At 42.1% G+C, this 22913-nt stretch overlaps 1 protein-coding gene across 10 annotated transcripts in view; it reads right to left on the bottom strand.

Annotated features, from left to right (window-relative positions):
• PARPBP (PARP1 binding protein) overlaps positions 1-22913 on the bottom strand; it is a 61222-nt gene that overhangs the window by 25384 nt on the left and 12925 nt on the right. For 8 of the 10 annotated variants that reach the window (XR_012801717.1, XM_075600618.1, XM_075600617.1 and 5 more), the window contains 5 exons: positions 22460-22616; positions 14066-14296; positions 12450-12557; positions 8879-9049; positions 7659-7813 (listed from right to left, as the gene is read on the bottom strand). Coding sequence is in view for 9 of the 10 variants with exons in the window: in XM_075600618.1 (XP_075456733.1) it covers positions 7659-7813; positions 8879-9049; positions 12450-12557; positions 14066-14296; positions 22460-22616 (822 nt within the window). In the remaining variant the exon portion in view is untranslated. Of the gene's footprint in view, positions 1-7464; positions 7552-7658; positions 7814-8878; positions 9050-12449; positions 12558-14065; positions 14297-22459; positions 22617-22913 lie in introns of all 10 variants that reach the window. The other 2 variants (XM_075600621.1, XM_075600619.1) reach the window with 2 other exon arrangements.

Consider the following 22913-nt stretch of genomic DNA (forward strand, 5'->3'; position numbering starts at 1 on the left):
TATATATTCACACACATACACACACTGAAAGCATTGGATTACAATTGATGAATTAACAGAAAAATTGATACAGAATATCAAACTCACTATAATAGAAACAGTAAGAATTTGACACCAGGTTAAGGACCTCTTGGCTCACCTGCTGTAGTCCTGTCTCTCTCTCTCTCTCCCATATTTTGGATAGCTCTATTAGAGGTGTGTGTGTGGGTGTCATGTTTTGGGGTTTCTTTTTCCTGGTTGACAATGATGCAGAAATATTTGCCTCTGCCCAGATCCATTAAAGAGAAGTGTGGTATAGAGCAGGGGTGTAAAACTTTTCAGTCTGCGCCCCCCTTCCCTTACCTGGGGTCTGGCCTGTTCTGTCATCACAACGTCGCAATGCCATGGCAACGCGATGTCATGTGATGCCGCGTTACCATGGCGACGCATCGCTGAAAGCCACCAGAGTCCAGGCAAGGGACATTACAGAGGCCTCACTTGTGTGTGCTCCCCAGCATTTAATTTAAATGCATTGGGGAAGAGTGTGGGGCCTCTAACTGCCGCGCCCCCCCCCCCCACCCCCGAAAATCTCGCACCTCCATTTTGCGCACCCCTGGTAAGAGGATTGACCTTAAAAGGCAGTAGGTATAGGTATCATTTATTCAAAATGCCCTATGGAAAAATAGTAATAGTCTTAAAAATTAAAATATTCCCATGATTCCTATTTCCAGAATTAAGAAACACAAAAAATAAAACACAGGCCACATTTTCTCAATACCTGCCTCTTCTGCACCATTATTCCTCCTACACAGGTCTTTCCAGGATAAAAAAAGGACTGCAAAAGCCCGTGTCTCATCAGAAACTTGCTGGAGCAACAAAAGGAAAACTTTACACTTTCAAGCCACAAACTATACATAGATGCCAAGACATTTACTTCTGATTTAATATGCAAGTGCATTAGACAAGAAGTTGCCATGCCACAGTTAATTACAAAATGCCCTGGTGCAAAATGAAATAAATCCTACAGTAACTGACTATTTAAGACAATACGGTATCTGTGCTTTCATGAATGCAATACGTGAAGTTATAAATGGGCAATCTTCTCTGATAAAGCAGCAACTGACAAGAAGTTACAAGATCTTTGATGGTCATTTGCGTGAATAACCAATTTGCAATTCAGAGAATAAAAATAAGTCTTATTAGCATGAATGCCCAAACCAGCCCCACCTGTCGAGTACTCTTTTTTCCATGCATTTGCTCTATCTGGGTGTCACAGCAACACGCAGGACTACCTGCCCTGTGAGAAGCACACTACCATGAATGTTTACATTTGTGTACAAGTTTTACACGCATGATAGTCACAGGAGGCTGTAGGCACATCTTTCCAATTAAAAAAGTTCTATTTTAAACAGCTGACCCAGAAAGATGGTGTGAAGAATTAAACAAATGTAACAATTCTTAAAGATCTGCCCGTTTTAGTTTCTTTGGGAATTAAGCATCATCTCTTTCTTTGCAGCCTCTGAATGAGGTTGGGTTTGTCATGGGGTGTATGGATAGTCTCATTTTTAATATGAATGGAGTGGCTATGTGAAAGGCAGAGTAGATCAGTAAAAAACAACCCTAGAATTCAGTTTATATACATTACAGGGATAAACTTTCAAAACTGACTTAATACTGTACTTCAGACTGTTATTTTCAATTTTTTGCCATTAAAAGCTTTAGTCCATTGGTAGACAACAGGCGGCCCAGGAGACACCTGCAGCCTGTGAGGGCTTCACCTGCGGCCCCCAACTGCTGCTTACCCCAGCAGCCTTCTCTCCCTTTCCCCCCCAGTGCAGAGACAGTCGGGATGTTGGTTCCGCAGATCTTAGCTCCTCCTCGCTCCCTCAGTGGCTCAGTGCATTTATATATACTGCCCTGCCCCTGTGCCATTTACTAGCTCCCAGTGTAAGAGGAGCAGGACTGGATCCATCAGCACACCTGCATTAGGCCACGCGTATAGTTCCGGCAACGTCGAGTCAAAAGAAATGATTGAATACGTCGTATGCGCTTATAGTAGGAGCGATTAAACGGCGCGACGTCTTGGTCGCGATCGCTGGAAGTCAATTCAATTAGATTTTGTCAGTGACCGCAGCGTTGCCGTAGCAAGGACTACAAGCGCAGCCTAAGGCTGCGGTCCCAGTAATGTCTGTGACACGTGCGCCCGGCGCGGGGGGGGGGGGCGCGTGCACAGCGCTTAACCGCGATCTGACAGGGAGAGAGGGAGCTTGCGACGGGAGGGAGCGTGGTCGGGGATTTGCGGGGGCGTGGCCATTACGTCACGCGGCTAGTTAGCCCTCATTGGGTGAACCGCCGGTGGGGGCGTGGCCACGCCTCCGTCGCAGGGTTTGAACTCAATTTCATTGAGTTGAAAAAAACCCTGCAGCACGGCGCGGCTGCACGTTCAGCGGGAAGATGCGTACTGGGCCCTCCCCCATTGAGGGGCACTGCTTACACGCCGAGCCGTGCGCTGTGGCAGTGACTGGGACCGCAGCCTTAAGCAGCTGACTGGGAGGGAGACAGGAGATTCTCCTACCACAGCAGCAACGTCCCTTCTCCCTGTGCACTGGGGAGAGACAGGCAATGTGTGGCCCTTTTGAGGGCCTCACTTGTGGCCCTTTAAGCATATCATGTTGCCCACTACTGCACTAAGCACACCACTTTAACCTATTCAGAACATACCACCGATATTAGCTCCATCCTCTTCTCACTAGGACTGAAGTGCTGTGAAGCACTCCATGGGTTTAACCTTAAAATCAATATCAGCGGCTGATGACATTTTAAATACTACGGTTGCCCAGCAGTGAACTGTGGGAACACACAGGATGCACGCAGAATAGATGCTATTTAATACACTGTATTTGGGTATAGTGGGGTTGATGTAAAGCAAAATTAAATCAGGATGATTTTTGGCCACAAAAATATTTTCTTGAATGTAAAACCAAATAACAGACATAACAGTGCATGATTTGTTTAACAGCTCAGAGTAAGCACTCTGGAAAAAGAATAGAGTATTTTAGAAAAAGAAAAGTCAAGTATATGGACAATTTTCAAAAGCTTGATAAAATATAAAACCGATTCCTAATTACTATTCCAACAGGAAAGAATATGTCAAACCTCTCTAATGGTAGGCTCAGCATTTTTAGTTTGCTCATTTCCCTTCCCTCCCCACCCCCCCAACAGCAAAAATTAGATATTGTTTTTAACCAAATATTTCCTTGATGGGTCAGTGTGAGCTCTAGACAGTTTATAGAGAGATCTGGGAAGAGAAGAAAGCTTTATTTTAACAACAAATAAATACCGTACTTTCAAAGTAATGTCTAAATTCAACAAATGTAATAAAAAGGATGCTTAAAAGAGAAAAAAGGATTTCCTCTCCCCGGTCTAGGACATGTGGCTGCGACCGCGAACAAATCTGCGCCAATGTTTTGCCGCAAGTGACATCACTACCGGGACCTGTCGCCACCAGCCACTTCGCGGCTAAGGCAAGTCCCTAACCCTAGCCCTTACCCCCCCCCAAAAAAACCACATACCTTAATCTTAACGCTATCCCTTCCCTAAAAACCTGAACCCCTTACGTTAACCCCCTACACCAACCGTTAAAACCCCTAAAGTTAACCCCATACCCTACAACTTATCTTATAGTAGAAGCGGACGATTGTGCAGGGTCCCTCTGCGGCGAAACCCCGGCGGGGACATGGTCGTGGGGAGATGGCCGCGACCAAATGTCCAATTCCCTCACCCTACACCAGGGGTGGGCAACCAATTTTTCAATGTAGCCACAGGTGTGGCGAATTAGATGTGAAAATAGCCACACCATGTAAGAATTTAGGTATTATGTTGCGCATGCGAAAATTTAAAACACACATTGTTTGAACAAGTTTATTGAAAACATGAACACTTTGACTACTCAGTAACAACTGCGTCAGACGCAAATGATGAAAATACACACACACACACAGTCGGTGGGGTGGTATGTTATTTATATATTCTCAGTCCCCCCCACCCCCCATCATCTCATTTCACCCCCCTCATCTCATTCCCTCCCAAATCCATGATCAGGGGCACAGCCAGGACGTGACTGGGTACATAACAAAGATACAAGCAGCCATTGCCAGCTGCCCGCACCCAGCCACACACGCCCAGCCAGCCAGCCCCACACACACGCACATCCAGCCAGCCACACACACACATGCCCAGCCAGCCACACACACGCCCAGCCAGCCACACACGCACACCCAGCCACACACACACACACCCAGCCACACATACACACACCCAGCCCTTCATCTCCCCTCAGCACCCTTCATCTCCCCCCTGCACCCTTCATCTCCCCCCTGCACCCTTCATCTCCCCCCTGCACCCTTCATCTCCCCCCTGCGGGCAGTGGTGGCAGGCGGACGGGGGGCAGTGGTGACGGGCGGCAGTGGTGGCGGGCGGCCGTCAGCGCGTCACGCTGGAGTGTGCTCGGGGAGGGGGGGAGCACGTCATGGAGCGGCCTCGCAGGGGAGGGAGCGCGCGTGTTACGCGCCTGCTGGAGCGGGCTGGGGTGTTGGAGGGAGAGGAGCGCGTCACACCGCTGGAGTGCGCTCCTTACCATGGAAGGGGGTTTGAGTGTCCCGGCAGCCCTGTTTGCCACAGTTTTACAGCCAATTCGCCACATGTGGCGAATGGCGACAGGGTTGCTCACCCTGGCCCTACACCATACAATTGTCCCTACCCTACACCATGCACCACATGTCCAACATTTGATACCACTATGGTATACACTTTCTCATTTCTTAATTTATAGCAATTAATAAGACATGGTTATAGCACCTTACTTTATATTCGATTGTCAATTGTTTATTAATCAATTTGAGGGGGGGGGGCGGGAGGACAAACAAACTGTATATGGGAACAAAATATGTAATAAATTGGCAAACCAAATTTTTGTTTTCTACCACCACAACCAAGTTACATTACTTGTTGGAAAAACAATTATTTAAAAAAGGTTTGCTAAAGTGCCTGTAATCCATGCTTATGTCACGCCTTTAATTTTAGCTAAAGTGTAATTTCAATAGATATGTGCAAGAAGGTGCAATGGTGGTTATGGACACAAATAAATACATAGGAGGCAACAGATATCTACTACAAGAAACGGACCCATGATCCAATCCAGGAATATACAACGCAACTCAGGCATCTCATCACTTTATTCCCTAATCCACTGCAACCAGAATTGGAGCTACTAATACCCAACAACCAAGGAGCTGGCATCTTTCACATGCTTCCCAAAATCCACAAACCAGGAAACCCTGGCAGACCAATTATAACAGGTAAGGATACACTTACTGTACAAATATCAAGCCTAAGGGAGAATATCCTCAGACTAATGGTCACAAACACCCACAGCTTCATACAAGATACCACAGATTTCATCAATACATTTACCAACTTCCATGGTAACTAGTCATGTGTGGGATGGATGTAGAATCCCTGTACAGTAACATCCCCCACAAGGATGGCAAAGGCATGCTGGCAATGCCTTACACCATCTCCCCTGGATCAGAAATACAGTACTGAATTACCAAAATGATAGACTACATCCTCACACACAACTACTTCATCTTCAACAAAGAAAATGTACCTATAACTAATGGGGACTGCAATTGATACCGCAATATGCCAATCTTTCACAGATTCATAACCACATGCCTCCACAAACATTACAGATACATTGATGATCTGTTTATAATAATATGGACAGAGGGTAAAGAAAATCTAAAACAATTTTTAGGAGACCCTGAATTGAGTCCACCCATCAATTAAGCTCAAAATCAATTATTCAGCAAACCTAGGGAACTTTCTGGATACAACAGTATCATTGAAGAATGGCAAACTACACACATCTGTATACAAGAAACCCACAGACAGATGTAGTTACCTCTATAACTCTAGCTTCCATCCCACTCAAACAAAACAAGCCATAATACAGAGTCAGGCTATAAGATATCACTGCATATGCTCTGCCACTAAAGACAGAAACAGACACCTAACAACCCTGGCTACATACAACCCTGCCCTAGAAGGAATGCAAAAAATAAATCAAAGAGCTGCAAACTATGATGACAGAAGCTGAACATTAAAAGACATCTTTCCCCAAACCACCCATCCCGGCAACCGTCAAACCTCAGACAGAAGTTAGTCAATAGAAAACATCATAACCAACTCAAAGATGCTGAGAATGGCACAACACACACTGCAAACAAAATGTAGGCCAAGATCCAACAGCCAGTCACAAACATAGACCATTCAATATTAAAATATCATTCTGCTGCACATCCAAGAATGTGGTATACATGATTCAATGCAGCAAATGTGACCAAGGATGCTACATTGGTGAAACCAGACAAAAACGTCAAACCAGAATGAACCTACACAAATGCACAATAACATCATGAAGAAGGGAGGTACTGCACTCCAGTGGGACATCACTTTCCACAGCCAGATCATTCCATAAAAATCCAAATACTCAACGGAATGTTTAAAAGCACTCAAGAACGGTAAACATTTTAACTCAAAATGATATCGCTCTTTGACACTAAAACAAGGACTTAATTTCTGTATGGGGATAAAAATATCACTTGTGTGCAGATATGCCTCAGACAGGTCTAATAGTAACTAGTACACTATCATAATTTTTTGTAATGTTTCTCCGCCTCTGTTTTCATTTTACAATCAACCTGTCTCTCCCATCCACACTACACATGGATGGATGGTCCCCTTTCTTACTGTCCCTTTCATCCATTTATTGTTCTGTTTTTGTCCCTTAGCCATGTACATAGTAGGCGCGCTCAACGGAGCACATGGCATCGCGCGCGCCTGCTGCAGAGGCGATCCGTGGCCACAGGGATCTGGAGGAGACATGAAGGGGAGGCGTCCAAGATCAGCTGTCATTCAGTTTCTTGCTTACAGAGGTGTGCCCGTGACATCACGTGAGCGGTTCGCCCTCATTGGCCGATCTGCGCACTTGACCAGGCAGTCGCACGACAAAATTAGATCATGTTGTCTCGTGAAAAATCTCCCGCGCGTGCTTTATGGCTGTGCTCCTTGCCTTACGGCCTTTTGTTTGCGGCACATGCGATGTTGCGCTATGGGCGTGGTCCAAGATTGCTACATTATGTTGTTTTTTTTTTAAACATCTGTGTTAAATCAGAATTGCTTAACATGAGGAAGAGAGGAAACTCTCAAAAGCTAGTATTTATATATCAATTAATTGTCCAAATAATAAAAGGTATCACCTAATGCTGAAGTACTCATTTACTGTTCACTATCGTAACTGGACTAACACAGCTATTTCTACTTAATTCAGAATAGATTATGTACAAACTGTTCAGGTTTTGGTTCACAATTTTTCCCCCCAGAAAAAAGTTTTAATGAAAGCTGTGAAAAATATCTCCTTACCTACTGCAAGTGTATGTTCATGCTGATATTGAATTCCCAGACCCCATTGTACAAGTGTATTTTGCAGCGGAATATGTTGGAACATTACTGTATAAGTAATACAAGTAGAAACAATGATAATTATGAACCTTTCTTGATAATATTTAACATAAATATTAAAGATATGTCCAGAACTAGCAATGAGAAAAAATTACCTTGGATTTTCTGTTTCTCCCAAAACTTCATTAAGTTTATCGACAAAATGAACAAACTGTGAAAGACCCTTTATGTGTTTTCTTAAGGGATCAGATTCAGACGGTGCGTAGCCCTTCCCTCCAAACTCTACTGTTCTTATGAATGATGTTGCCATCTGTAATGACAAAATAGCATTCAAATGCATTAGAACTTACAAATACAGGAAACGCCATTAAGTTTTCAATGTAGATGCACTTTTGGGAACATCTAACTTCATATTTACCAACTGTTTTGAGGAACCCACTGCCCATTAAAAAGTAACACGCTACCAAATAAATACCATGTGAAACTGTACACTTCTAGTTCTTAATTGCTAATGACCCAAGCTATACACAACTAATGCCCTCTAGACACCAATATAAAAAATGCCTATTTGCAAGCAATACGTTTGTCTTCTAGGCTATTACTGTGCATTATAAGCCAACAGTGCAATTAGCATGCAAAAATATATTCACAGGGCTGAAGAATATGCACTTGTCTGCTGATCTTGGGTTAATAAGTGCTATTTCCCCTTAGTGTTCATGACAGCCCGAATTTACTTTGTGGGCATCAGCCCTGTTGCTAGAGCAGTTCATTTAAAAAAAAATTGCTACATCGGAAGCTGCAAGCCAGTGAACCACAGCACTTCAGCATGGCCTGAAGAAAGAGTGTGGTTTTCTGCTTGACATGTAGCACCAGATGCTAGAACCACATCACTGTCTGAGGAAAGAAAGCAATGGGCAAAGCTGGAAAAGGACACTCACCTGCTTAGCAGACAACTACATGTCAGCATTGCTATTGGCACCTCATAATCCCACACTCCAGCCATGCGCGTGTCTGGTACCTAAGAGAGGCCGGACAGGTTTCTTATAAACCCTGCCATCTGGACAAACAACCAAAACCCAGGAGAGCGTCCAGAAATGAGGAGAAACATGTCTTTTGTCTCATTGACAGCTAGCTCCAAAAACGCAGCAACGTCAAAGGAGAACCAAGCTTGTTAAGGGGGTGAAGATAGTGTCCAGAGGGACAAATAAGGAAAATATACAGAAAAGGAACAGTGTTCCGGAGTGACATTATGAGGGGGCAGGGATTAAAAAAAACTGAAAAATGGGGTACCACATGGGATCTGAAGGGTGGTTGAATGATAATCTTTCTAAATTTCCAGCAGTCTAAAGAAAGTTGTAAATGCAGAATAACGTACCAAGAAGAGTGACATCTGCGCATTTCTTGCTGTGTGCTTGAGATCTGTGAAGGCTTCTCGGCCTAGTCCTCTATCAGGACAATTCAGGATTTGGGCCAAGGCAAAATCATTCCTAGAATTCATTAGTAGGCTTAGATATGCACAAAATATTCGCTTTAATATTCCTTTCACCTGCATAAAATAGAAAAATAATTATTTACTTCCAGACCAAAGATGCAAGACCAACCAGTTTCAAAACAAATTAGCTCACATATCTATATACCCAGCAAGCTTCACTTGTATTAAATTGCAAAGCAAATCAGTGAAATTCCATATTTTGATCTGAAGTCAAATAAGGCATTTATTTGCATCTTTTGATTAAAAAAAAGAAAATGATTCAAGCCTGCTAACCCCGTCAAGGTAAGCTCCATTTTAGCAAGTACCTGCACTAAATGCATATTACTTATTTTTGTCGTGCGGACTAAAACTTGGTGAAATATGCTAAAATGCCAAAAGGGTTAAATGAATGAAGCATAATGCAATCTCTGAGTCAGTGCAAATAAAAACTAGCAAAAGACCTTTAGCATTATGAAGGAAAAAATGTGCATGCACAAGTGCCTTAGTGTCAATTAAATATACATGTAGTCCTTGCTATCCAACATTTCACTTTACAACGAATGGCATATCCAACGCAACCCTATGGGCCGTTTTGCGACGCCAGAATGTGTTATCCAACGCTCACCGCCACTAACTACCATGGGACTCACTTTACAACGGTTTCACTATCCAACGCTACTTCCAGAACAGATTCCGTTGGATAACCGAGGAGTGAGTGTGTCAGTATTAGGTGATACCTTTCTTATTTGGACTAACAATTTATGTCATAGAACAAGCTTTCGAGAGTTCTTTCTTGCTCAGGTTAGATAGATAAGCTAGATAGAACACTTAATGTATAAATTATTATTTTATAATTGATCAATTATATAACAATTTATAAATTATAAAATAATAATGTATACATTATAATTCAAAAAAATTATAAATTATTATTTTATTTAAATTATACATTATAATTATTTAAATATTTTTTTCATTTTTGATAATTAAATAAAATGATCATTTATAAATTATACCATATCATACAGGAATCGAACCCAGGACCTTTTATATGCTAGTACCAATTCTCGCAAGCGACAGGGTTTGTGTAATGTCAGAGACTCTAAAAACAAACGTAACATATAGTACACAGTGCAGTCCACTGCACTGTGCTGTAGATAAGTAAAGTATATTTAGAGAGTCTGTTTTATCACACCAATCCCGTGGCGTAGCTGGTAGGGAATCTGTTAGGTTGTCATTTTTAAATATGTTGAAGCAATTCATATCGCAATCATGAGGGAAGTCCGGGTTGTCAAATATCGGGGTGAGTTGAGATACACCCATCGTAAATTTACATTTTCTTTTGGTTTTGCTCCACAAATCTACAGTTGGTTTCATTGGTCCTAGTAATAGCTGTGTCTTGGTAGGCCCCTTTTTCTCCATGAAGATGTAAGAAAATGGTGGTCTAATTTCATCCCATCACAGATACAAAGAGATAACAAAAGCTTAGACTAAACAGTGATTTGATTGTTAAAAAGCAAATCATTGCACTCAATATGATCAACAAATAAAAATACAACAAATAAAAAAAAAAAAAAGACTGAATTTAAAATAGAGGATTGAGGACTTGTACCAAAACATGGGGCATAATACAGTAGAAGAATGGGAAGAAAACCACCAAAGATTTACCATGCATCTGTCAAAAAGTGGTAAAGACAATAAAATCCATGAAGAATGGGAAGGCCCTGGGGAAAATGAAATCATAACTGAAATCTTGAAAGAAGCTGCGGAAGAGGTAGAGAAAAGCCTTGCAAAAAATAAAATAAAAAAAAAACAAAAAAAACTTTACACACTGCTTGAAGAACAGGAAAATTCCAGGACGATGGAGGAATGCCATAGTTATATACACAAGAAAGCAGACAAAGATGACCTCAAGAACTACAGACCAAAATCAGTCTACTTGCAATCACTTAAAAAATGTTTACAAAGATACTCACTCATCGGCTGCAACAGAACCTAGACTTTGCTCAACCTAACAAACAAGCCGTATTTTGCAGTTGTTACAACACAATGGACCATGTCCAATTTGTACAAGCAGTGATTTTTTGCTCAATGAATATGATCCACCATTCTGCTTAAGGAACATTTATATGAATCCCATATCAACCATTAGGTCACATGAAGATACAAGCAAGATGAGGATTAGCAAGGACGTGTGACAGACAGCTTGTCACCAAAGAATTGCATTGGAAAGTACGAATCAAAATAAATGGTGCGTACTTAAGTCACCTACGATTTGATGATTTTGTTATTTTTGCCACAAGTCCAGAAAACCACTGGCACCAAAATCAGAACATGCCAAAGCAAAAAAGTGGGCTTTCGTATGAATCACAGCAAGACTAAGGTGATGTTCAATAAGTGTCAAACTCTACAAAGTGAATTGAAATAAATAGACTACAAATAGATGTCAAAGACTATGTATACCTTGGCCAGCAAGTATGAAATGAGTTGGAACCGTTCAAATAGAAGTTATAGGAGAATTAAGATGGGTGTCAGGCCTGACAAGATTCAAACCCAAGACGAGCAGCTCTAGCAGGGAGCTAAACACATTGCTGGATAACCTTTAAGATCTACTACTCACACCTGTTGCCAATTAGTCTCGTGGACAATCCCACTGGCTTCCTTTAGAAACTGATCACTTCCACTACCTGGTTTTCAAATCAATGTGGATTTGCATACAGCGTTGCTATCAGAGCATCTGCCATGTCCATTGTTCTGCATTTGTTTGTTGATCCTGCCCTTCAACAACGCTGTGGCACTCAGCACGTCTCGACGACCACACTCCAGGCTGCCCAGTTCTGCCTGCACCAGCCACCACTTCCTGTCGTGGAACCCACCTTCATCGGTGCCTTACAATGGACGAAAGCCCATTTGGAAGAAATAAGAATCATTCGAGGGAACCTTCCATCGTACCTCAAAAGAAAAAAGTGTTCGATCAGTGCATTCTGCCTGTGCTCACGTATTAATGTGAAACTTGGACCCTAAGAGCAAAGATGGAGAATTGTGTACTGGGTATTACAAAGATCGGAAAAAGACTGAATAATGTTCAAAAACAAACCAAGTGTGTGACATCACAAGGACAAATAAATTAAAATGGCACGAACATACGGCAAGAAGAGATGACCATTGTTGGACAAAGATGGTACTCGACTGGTTTCCAAGAAGAATATTACAAAAACCAAGACGTCAAAAAATAAGATGGGATAATGAAACTAGAAAATGAGTTGAAGCAACATGGGAGGAGAGGCTTGTAAGCACAGTGCCTGAAAAATCATAGGGGAGGCCTTCATCCAGCAGTGGATCAATAAGGGCTGAAAATATGGAGACAGTTTTTTTTTCTTTGTTTTGTTTTTTTTACTTAATTGAAACCATCGCCAGAAAACTTGTAGCCACAGTATTTTAATGCATAACGGCGCTAATAATCACCAGCAATTACCTTGACATTATCCAGATTATTCTTACTTGGAGTTGAGACCGATGTAAAACTGGAATCTGATTCTTCTGAACAGTGTAGACCACCAGCAAGAAATTCCAATAACTGATCCTGGTTAATATAAAATACATGTAGTTTTGTTTCTACACCTTCGTTGTTTCATTTACAGAAGTAGATTTCAGTAAGGAAATTCAATTCACTCAAGTAATGCTGATGCATCCAAATCAAGGAAATTAATTAATATACATCGAAGTTCTCTATAACCAGACTCCCAAGGAGTTTAATATGAATTTATACAAAGCTGAAGAAAGGACTCAATATTTTTCTGTTAAGTCTTGAATAAGCCATTAAAACACTATTTTTTTAAGGTTCTCTATATTAAAAAAAAAAAGTTCTAGTAAGTTCTTGGTTCATTTAACTCCCTCTGACAACAATTTTTATGGCATACTCCCAAGAACCATAAGTACTGCACAGAGTAGGCATTGTGAAGATCTGATTTGCCTTCAAGCAGGAAAATATTAGGGCTAATTTTTCAAAACCTTTAAATGGGTTATTAAAACACATCACTAGTGGCTGCTAGCTTTTAAAAAGGGCACTTAGGCAGTGAAACCCTGGCTTGAGTGCCAAACTGAATTTCTTGGACATTAGGGCACTTAAGTAGGACAAAAAAAAGCCAAATTAAAAAAAACAATAAAAAAGAAAAGAAACTTGCCAACCTAAAATCATAGAATAGTCAACTTTCCATCTCAATAGTTTTAATCAGTACAGTAGTTTTATAAACAGACAATTATACCTCAGTCACAAGTCCCACTTGTATTTACCATATTTTGCATAAATACATTTGTTATACAGTATTTGGTTTATGTGTTGTGATCTTTGTGTATAATTTTGTCCATATTCTGTAGTGACGGATAGACAGCAACATATGTAGAGAAGTTAAGAAAAGCAGTAATCAGCCTCCTTTTTAATAGTAGGTCTACAACCAACTTTTAAATGTTTGTATAAAATGTGGAGATTTATCGGTTATGAATAAGGATAAAAACATTCATAGGAAATTTGGCAGCTATTCATCCCAGCAACAAGCAAAGTTAAATTTTTATTTTTATATTGGAATTAAAAAAAGTTTTACATTTTTGCACACCCATGCTTTCAAAAGTTTTTCTTATGCCAAAAATGTAATATTAAAAAGGGAGCATTACAGGATTAATTTAATTTTTATAATGGGTATGAAGCAGGGGGTCATTGGAGTAGAACCACTTGGATTTCGGATCCGGGGACACCCTACTTCCGGAGTTACTTCCCTCCAAAAAGGTGCTGCCAGAGCAAATCTCCTGTGTCATGTGGGCCAACAGAAAGCTGTGACAGATGACGTTGCGGCTCCCTATTCACTCCTGGGCCGCAGGAGATTTAAACTTCCATATTCTTCACCCAACTGGAGGTGCCATTGGGAAGCTGGGGGTCACCAGAGCTCAAATAACAAAAAGTTTGCCTACGGTATCCCATGTTCAAAAACACAGGACACCCCATCCTAAGAAGAATCACACCTTTGAACAAAACATCAAATATTTTACGTCCAACACAGAAGTTAATACAAATGATCAAATAATATTAATACTTACAGAAGATAATCCATTTGTTTCGCTACTATTGCTTTGTGTAGAGAAGGTTTTGTATAAATCTATCAGATCCAAAGAATTACTGTTTTTCAGGAAAAGGTCATAAGTTTTTCTGGCATCAGCATAGTTCTCAGGAACTTTTGAATCTTCACACACCAGTCCCAGCTTATCTTTAAGGAAGTGTTTCCACATAAGCAACACATCACTAAGACATGCGGAAAATTCATTGCAGTTCTAAATTAAAATGGGGGAAAAAATGAAAATACACCAGCATTATTTCATTTGCAAGATCACTGATGTCACTGATTACTGATGTGGTCCATTGTGTTGTCTCCTCTACAAAAGCCGGCTTGTTCTCTAGGCTGAGCAAAGTCTAGGGTCTGCTGCTTCCGATTAATTGGTATGTTCGTAAAAATCTTATAAGTGATATAGTAAATTCACCCAAACGTTGTTCCGGGACAAAGACATTCCTAAATTCACATATGTAAATATTTAATGACAAATAATAGAGTTAATTTTATAAACAAACTCATTTCAGCCAGCCATTTAAGACAAGTTTACATCATATGCTCTATGTATACAAAATGTCTACACACACTTGACAACATTCAATGTATTAAATCGGAGCTTGTAAATCATTACCTATGCAGAGTCAAAATATAATGATAATTTGTATTAGTGATATTGTCAGGTTCCATCAGCCTTCATATAATCGAGCGCTCTCGTGTGACTATTAAAGCTGCAGTTTAAGCTGCCGTTTTAAAAATATATATATATTTCCCCCCCCATTCAATATGTGCATCAATACAATCTGCACACTGTCTGTGATTAGCTAAGCTGCAGATTGATCCGTTCTCCTGTAATCGATCACTTGCTCAGGGTTATTTAATTCAGCTCTTGCACAGCATTTTGGGCAATGTAGTCCTGGAATATGATTGACTGGGCAGTTACTAGATACAATTGGTGCACTGCTAGAGAGAGGGAAGGACTGAAGAGCCAGATCCTATCAGAAGGGGGAATGGACTGTCACTTTAGGCTAGGTCCCCAGTGCAGGTGGTGGTGCGAGCACGCGCCTCTCACCAGCCCCTTACCTGCTTCCCTGGCTGTCCCCAGTCCCTCCCAGGCTCACTGCAACACGTCAGCCGGCAGGGGCTACAACCAGTTTGTGATCCTGAGCAGTGCCGCGTCACGTGGTGTGGAGGGAGCCAATCAGGGAGACGGGAGCGAGGGGGGGGGAGGGAAGAGCGATAGATGGAGGGGAGAAGTCTGCTGAGCTCCGTGTGTGTCACAGAAGCCTGTGTGGTTTTTTGTTTTTTTTAGTTTGGCAGGCATCGTGGCCTCGCCCCCACATCATCGCCGCACCCACACAGCCCATTTTGGCCATGCCCCCCCCGCGTCTCAGATCGCGGTATAGCCAGGCGGGCGTGCAGTGGGGCCTTAGCCTTAGAAATGCTTCCTACATAAGAAACTTTAAAAATTTCTTTAAAACTATTTTCTCATAGTACAGAACTGATTTGTTAAATAAATAAATAAATATATATATATAAAAAAAACGTAGGATATTGCTTGAACTGCTGCTTTAAAATGTTGTGCATTTCATACTATGCTCCCTACTGCTGCACTGGTAGCAGGGAGCTCCCGGCGATAGCCAGACCCATGTGCAATAATGCATGCACAGATCTTGTATACAGTAAGGCAGTGGCAACACGCCTTAACACAATGATATCAGATGTGGCAGTCGATGAGACATGGAGTCCCTTTTCTCTCAGTTTATTTGGAAAGATGTCCCTGGAAAATTGGAATGTTGGCAATTCTAGATGACACTCTTTTCAAAGTCCTGATCTTGTGAGAAAAAGGTTTTAAACTGTATTAAGAGTGTTTATCTTGGTGTTACAAAACATTCTAAATCCAAATAAGAAACACTGTCCAGATATCAGTTTTCCTGATCAGGTGCCCACCGTGACAGCACATTGTATTATTAATAACAGCAACCACCAATTGTGCGAGTCTGTGGTGAAATCAGAGGAATATTTTGCTTAAGAAAACATGCCAGCTGGCTCAAAAGTGAAGGAAGTTCAGAAAGTTCAACGCTTTAATTCAGCCATGGACATCAGTAAGATTGTATTTCACAAGATTTTCAAACTAAAACAATACTTAAGCTGTGCAACTTTGACATGTTATATTGCATAACACATTTGTGGATTTGTCTTGTTTCTAACAAGGGAAATACAAATAAAAGCAGATTTGTGTCTTTAGAAAAAGGACTAGAGCACAAATGCATCAAAAATAACTTGTTTACATTTTAACTTCACAAATTCATTAATGGAAAGGACTACAGCTTTCCCTTACATTTATGTTGCTACTACCATTTGGATTTATAAATGCCGCTTTTGGAGATCTCCCTCATCAAATAAAAATCACAAATCAAGATGCCATCTGAAATCACACCAATGTATTAGGAACAGAGTAAATTAGAGCCCTGTGTCAAGTTACATCCTGGGGGGGGATATATAAAAAAAATAAAATAAAATAAAGTGTAACACACGCACACGTCTTAGACAGGTGGACTGTGTGCTCTTGTACTTAATTTATAGCAATCTCTGTGTATGATTTATACCAGGTCCTTTCCTTCACTTACACATTTGAATTGCAGACCAGCTTGCCTCATTGGGGAGAGGGTCTATTTTTGACCCTTTTTCTCAAATAGTGTATTTACACGAGGTTACACTAATTATCTGTATTTTGCTCATGCATGTTACTGTTTGAATGGGTTTTTCCTATTTACATCTGTATAGGGTGGCATCAGGGACTGTTTTAACTTGTATGTTTATATTTTTGACGTTCTTAATAAAATGTGTATGTTTATATATTTCTGAGTACATCTTTCTATTTGTTTCCATTAATCTTTGTTCCTAGCACCATTAGTGGCTGTTAAATCATAGCCTATTAACTAATCTGGATATTCTCTATTTAATTATAGACTGTGGCAGGCAAGATATAGATAGATAGATAGATAGATAGATAGATAGATAGATAGATAGATAGATAGGATAGATAGCTATCTCCAATGGCTCACTGAAAAACACCCAAAGGCCAACTGAATACTAGCATGAAAAATGTATATCGTTAGCATATAGTGCTTTTACATAGGAACTCCAGATCCCACGCATTTGCTCACCAATATCCCTCACTACTGCACGCAACCAAGAGATTAGTGTCTTCTCAGATGCTTCAACGAAAGCCATAGCAGCAGCGGCTTATTAAAAGGCAACAGACGCATATGGAGGACATCATATTAAGTTCATCCTTGGCAAGGATGAGCTAGTACCACAACCTGACCACACAATACCTAGGCTCGAGCAGTGTTGGTTCATTGGGAACGAAATGGACTGTAAACCAGTTGCCATCAAGTTTTATACAGATAGTAAAGTGGTGCTAGGCTACATAAAGAAAAAAAAAAAAAGAAGATGATTCTATGTATATGTAGCCAACAGAGAGGAAAAAAAAAAAAAGAATCAGTAAATCCACACAACCAGATCAGTGGTACTATGTGCCTACAGACCAGAACCCTGCAGACCATGCTACTAGGTCAGTGTCTGCAGCTCATCTACAGAGCACATTGTGGCTTACAAGACCAAAGTTTCTAACACAGCCTGATAAGATGCCATCAGTTCCAGCAGACACCTTTGAATTAGTAGATCCTGAAGACAATGCAGAGATTCGACCTCAAGGCTCTGTCTTGGTCACAAACGTGACATCTAAAAACATGCTCGGATCCCATCATCATTTCACAAAATGGATAATGCTCTTGCAAGCGATTGCGCATCTCAAACACATGACCACCTCTTTCCACAAAACACTTGGTGGTAAAGTAGACAGCTGTCGCGGTTGGCATCTCTGCAAGAGATTATGCACCATCCGTGAAATCCCAGAGGCGAAGAATATTGTCCTCTGATGGGTCCAGGAAGAAAATGTATGCCGAGTAGATCAACTGCATCAATGGGAAAAGGAATCTCTCTAAAAGTAGTCCCCTCTGGAAGTTGAATCCTATCATCGATGAGGACGGCTTATGAGAATAGGTGGTTGTCTCAGCAATTCTCAATTGTGCAGGAAAGAAAGCAGTCCCCTCATTGTTCGTGGCCAACACCACATTGCCCCTGTTAGTTCGCCACTACCATGAGCAAGTTATGCAGCAGGGTCGATTTCAGAGGGAGCCATCAGAGCAGCAGGAATATGGATCATTGGCACAAAAAGGTGTTGCTTGTGTCCTCCACAGGTGCATCAGATGTTGTACGTTGCAGAGCAAATGTCATGAACAAAGAATGGCAGACCTGCCACCTGACGAACTTGGCACAAAACCTCCCTTCACCTGCGTGGGACTTGACGTCTTTGGACCATGGATGGTCATTTCACGTAGAACCAGCGGTGGGCACGCAGATAGCAAGCGATGGGCAGTACATTTGTATGAGTACAAGAGCCATGCTCAGGTCATTGAATCTATTGATGCTTCATTAATGACCTCAGAAGATTTTTTGCTAAGAGGACTAGTTGAGCAAATTTGCTCGGACAGTGGAACAAAATTTTGTTGGGGCGTGCAGGGAACTACAAATTGAAACAAAAGACAATGAAAAGGTCAGTATCCAGAAATACTTGCGTGATAACGGATGCATGTGGATGTTCAATTCTCCCCATTCCTCTCACATGGGAGGAGCTTGGGAACGTATGATTGAATAGCTTTACACATTTTGGACTCGATTCTGGAGACTGGTTCAATTCGACTCTCTCATGAAGTTCTAACGACATTTATTGCCAAGGTCTCAGCAAATGTCAATGCAAGGCCTTTGATTCAAATATCTACAGATCCAGAGTCACAGAATATTTTGACTCCTGCCATGCTCCTCAAACAGAAGGTGGGAGATATTCTTGTCCCATTCGGAGACTTTAATTCAAAAGGCATGTATTATAACATACTGGGATCGCTGGAGGCGTGAACATCTTGTTACGCTCCAAGAATGCCACAAATGGCAGTCTACCAAACAAGATATTCAAGAAGAGGACATTGAGTAAGACAAAGAGAAACAGGTTGAGCGAAACGAGTGGCCTATGGGTCTCATCATGAAGACCATTCCTAGTGTGGATGGGAAGGTCCGTAAAGTCGAAAAAGAACCACTAAACATGGGACTGCGAAAACCTTGATCAGGCCCATTACAGACATTATTAAACCTTAACGAACTTGACACCCTCTACAATTCAATATGACGTTTTGTTCTTCAATGCAACTACAACACACATCACTGCGAAATGCTCAAAGAACTAGATTGGTCATCACTTGAGTCTAGGCGGAAAGTTCACCTTTCCTGTCTTGCCTTCAAATACTTCCTGGGCAAGCTACCCATCTATCTGAACAATCTCCTCACACCTACCACATGCAGCACTTATCATCTGAGATCAGACTCCAAAAAAGACTGGTCACTGTCCCAAGGCTCAACAAAGTATCCGGCCGCTCCTTCTCTTACAGTGCACCCCAAAACTGGAACAACCTTCCGGAGACACTCAAATCCACCTCCAGTTTAAGTTCTTTCAAAACTAAGGATCTCTAAATTTTAATCTGGTCTGTAACTGTTACATACGCCTATCTATATCTATAAAAATTAAAACGTTGTTTGTTTGCTGAAAACGTTGTATATTTGCTATGCTTATGGGCAATCTGATTGGTCTGTTGGTTTGTCACTCACCCTCTGGCCAATCTGATTGATCCGTGGCCCGGCCCCGCACGCCTCATTGGCCTGCGTGGTTCGCTGACCTCACAAACCCAACTGCCACACTCAGAACAATCACTGCCTCCCCGTCTGCTCTCACCTCCCCTGCGGATTAGAAACCACCTCAGGTACCGTGCGCGCTGCCGCGTGCTCACCCCACACTAAACCCCCCGCTGCCGCCTTCACCAACACCGCCCGGTGCAGTCCCCCGCCAGCACACCATACACCGTCCGGTCACACCCGCCGCTGCTGACAACCAAATGCCACCCCCACCCCACAAACAACTGCCACCACCACCCCCCCCCTCACCACTACCGTACACCCTCCGGTGCCACCGCTACTTACACTCTCTCACCCGCAGCTCATCTCCCCGCCAGCTCCCCCCCCCCCCCAATCACCCCCCTCACCCGCAGCTCTCACCACCTGCGGGCCTCGTTTTCGCTCCCCTCAGCGGGGACGACCGGGAGCACCAGGGAAGGGGGGTGCAAGGGCCCCGTTCTCTCTCCCCTCTCCTCACCAGGGACCGCCGGGGGGGAGAGAGAGAACGAAAGGGGGAGGGAGAGAAACACCGCCGGGGGGAGGGGTGTTAACCGATCACCTGGGACGAGGGGGGGGGGGGGGCGACGACTCACACCCCCTCACCCAAGATTCCCACCCCGCCACCCAAGTTTCACCCCCCCACACACCCACCCAAGATTCACCTCCCCACAAAACAATTATTATTGATTCACATCCCGGGCAACGCCGGGTCTCTCAGCTAGTAATATATATTTTCATTAACTGTGCATTATATGTCTGGTATATAATGTATACCCTGTTCACTTATGTAACTGTATTTGTAACCATGTATTATTTGTCTTAACTCTGTGCCCAGGACATACTTGAAAACGAGAGGCAACTCTCAATGTATTACTTCCTTGTAAAATATTTTATAAATAAATAATTATTAATGTTGTTTTTCCATATGTTGTGTATAGTGGTATTTAAGAATACCACGCGGGGAGTGTTCTGTCTCCTGTCTATTCCAGGACTTCCTGGTTTCTGCCGTTGCCCTGGCAACCACCCCTTTTCTCTCCTCTGAGTTGGGCTGCTCCTCCTCCCCTTGGCATTTGGTGCAGTCCTACTCTTATTTCCTCTCTGTCTGTATCATGTCCTGTCCTTTAAGAGTGTGCATACCTGCAGCGAGGTTTGACACTGTTTCCCTGTGATAAAAGCCTTTTTTTTTTTTTACCTATCCCTCTCTCTTCCACATGTTTCCATCCTCTAGTGTGTATATCCTGAGTATTTTTTCCCCTTTTTATTTCTGTGTTATCCCCCCAATAAATATTTCAGAATACTAGAGGCCTCCCTTAGTATGAAGCAGGGATTGAGTTGAGCCGTCTGGCTCTATTCTCTAGCCACAGTGTGCATGAGTCAGAACAACGTCACTCTGGGGAGGTAGAGCAAGAGAAACTTGCGCAGTTGGCATCCTACTGCACTGCTTGCTACATATGCCGTTTGTGCCATGCTGGGCTGTGTTCCCAATTAATGCTGTTTTAAATTGCTTAAATTGGATGTTTGATTTTATTATTTGCATATAAACAAGTCAAAACGATCTATGCCATGTTCAACTTTGAGGCACACAATGAGGAGAGGAAACAATAATGCTTCCCTATAGAAGATAAAGAGCCTCTTAACACTTACACTCAAGTGGATAATCTGTGATTGTAACACTGTGGCAAGATATACTGTACCCCAATTGTGGTCTTGAATGAAATATCTATTTTTAAAAAAAAAATTCTCGGTCCTACATTTAGCCCAGTTATGTTTCAGGGACAAATAATCTTTAAGAGGCAGACACCATTATTCCAGATGATCTGGTTAAGATTTCAACACAAAACACATTGAAAGACGAGACCAGTAAACTACAAATTGCACCTCCTTCCATACTTGCAACCCACCACCAAGAAAACAAATTCAGCTCTTGTTCCCCAACTAATCACAACAAATTCTGGTTCACAAGTGCCCTGTATTTGTATGGGAAGTGAAGATTAAGAGCACATGGACTGGAATAAAATGTCATGTCGTCATGGAATTAACCAGCCAATACTAGGGTCATATATAATATATGATTAGTCAATACATTCTCCTTTTGAAAAAAGATTACACACACAAATGACTATGAATGTGAGGTAATAGCTACTCGGAATGGACATTTGACCATGGCCGGGACACGTGGCCGCAGGGCAACTCCCTGCTGGACATTTCGCAGCAATGTCCGCCAAGCCAGGTCTGCCGCGCACAACCGCCCGCCCTGACAAGACAGGTCTGATAAGTGCATGTTTAAATGTCCCGCACAGGAGCAGCCGGTCTAGGCAGTGTACCGGTCCCGCACAGAACATTTAAACATGCACTTCTCAAACCTGGCATGTCGGAGCAGGCAGTCGGGCACGGAAGCACATGTGGCAGACATTGCGTCGAAATGTCCTGGCGGAACGCTGGCACCATTTTGGTTGCGGCCAAACGTCCTAGAGTTAGACCAATAGCTATTACAACTTTGTGAATAAGGGTTTTTAGACACAAGATTTGCCATTTGTGAACAACCCTGGTATTTTACTATTGTGCTAGATGAATGACATGCTCACTAGTCTACACTTACCTTTTTATTAACCTCAGCCATAGCCAACTGCAAAATGAGAAGCATGTTGTCTGCACTGCAAACAGTTGTCCTTTCACACTCCGACACAAGAGACCACTGTCTTCTGAAGCATCTGAGCAAGTTCAAAACATTTTGATGGTGGCAAGACATCTTCACCCTGAAACAGAGATATTGTTTTTATTCGGTCATGGCGAAATATGTCAAATGATTTTTTCTCTTCTCATCTGTTCAATGTCTCGATTCTACAGTGCTAATGAGGTCAGGCAAATAATCAATAAGCAATGACCAACAAAGCATGTTCTTGTATGAATGATCCAAAAGGCCAGTGTACAGTATTCAAGTAAATGGACAGATAAAGAAGATAAAGATGAAGAGGTAATTTACCTTTGCAATATGTCTGTTTCTTCAAGTCCTCTACAGTAGTCAGTGCTCTAAAAACCAAAAACCCTCCTTC

Source organism: Ascaphus truei, chromosome 5, assembly GCF_040206685.1.
Source record: "Ascaphus truei isolate aAscTru1 chromosome 5, aAscTru1.hap1, whole genome shotgun sequence".
Classification (NCBI taxonomy): Eukaryota; Metazoa; Chordata; class Amphibia; order Anura; family Ascaphidae; genus Ascaphus; species Ascaphus truei.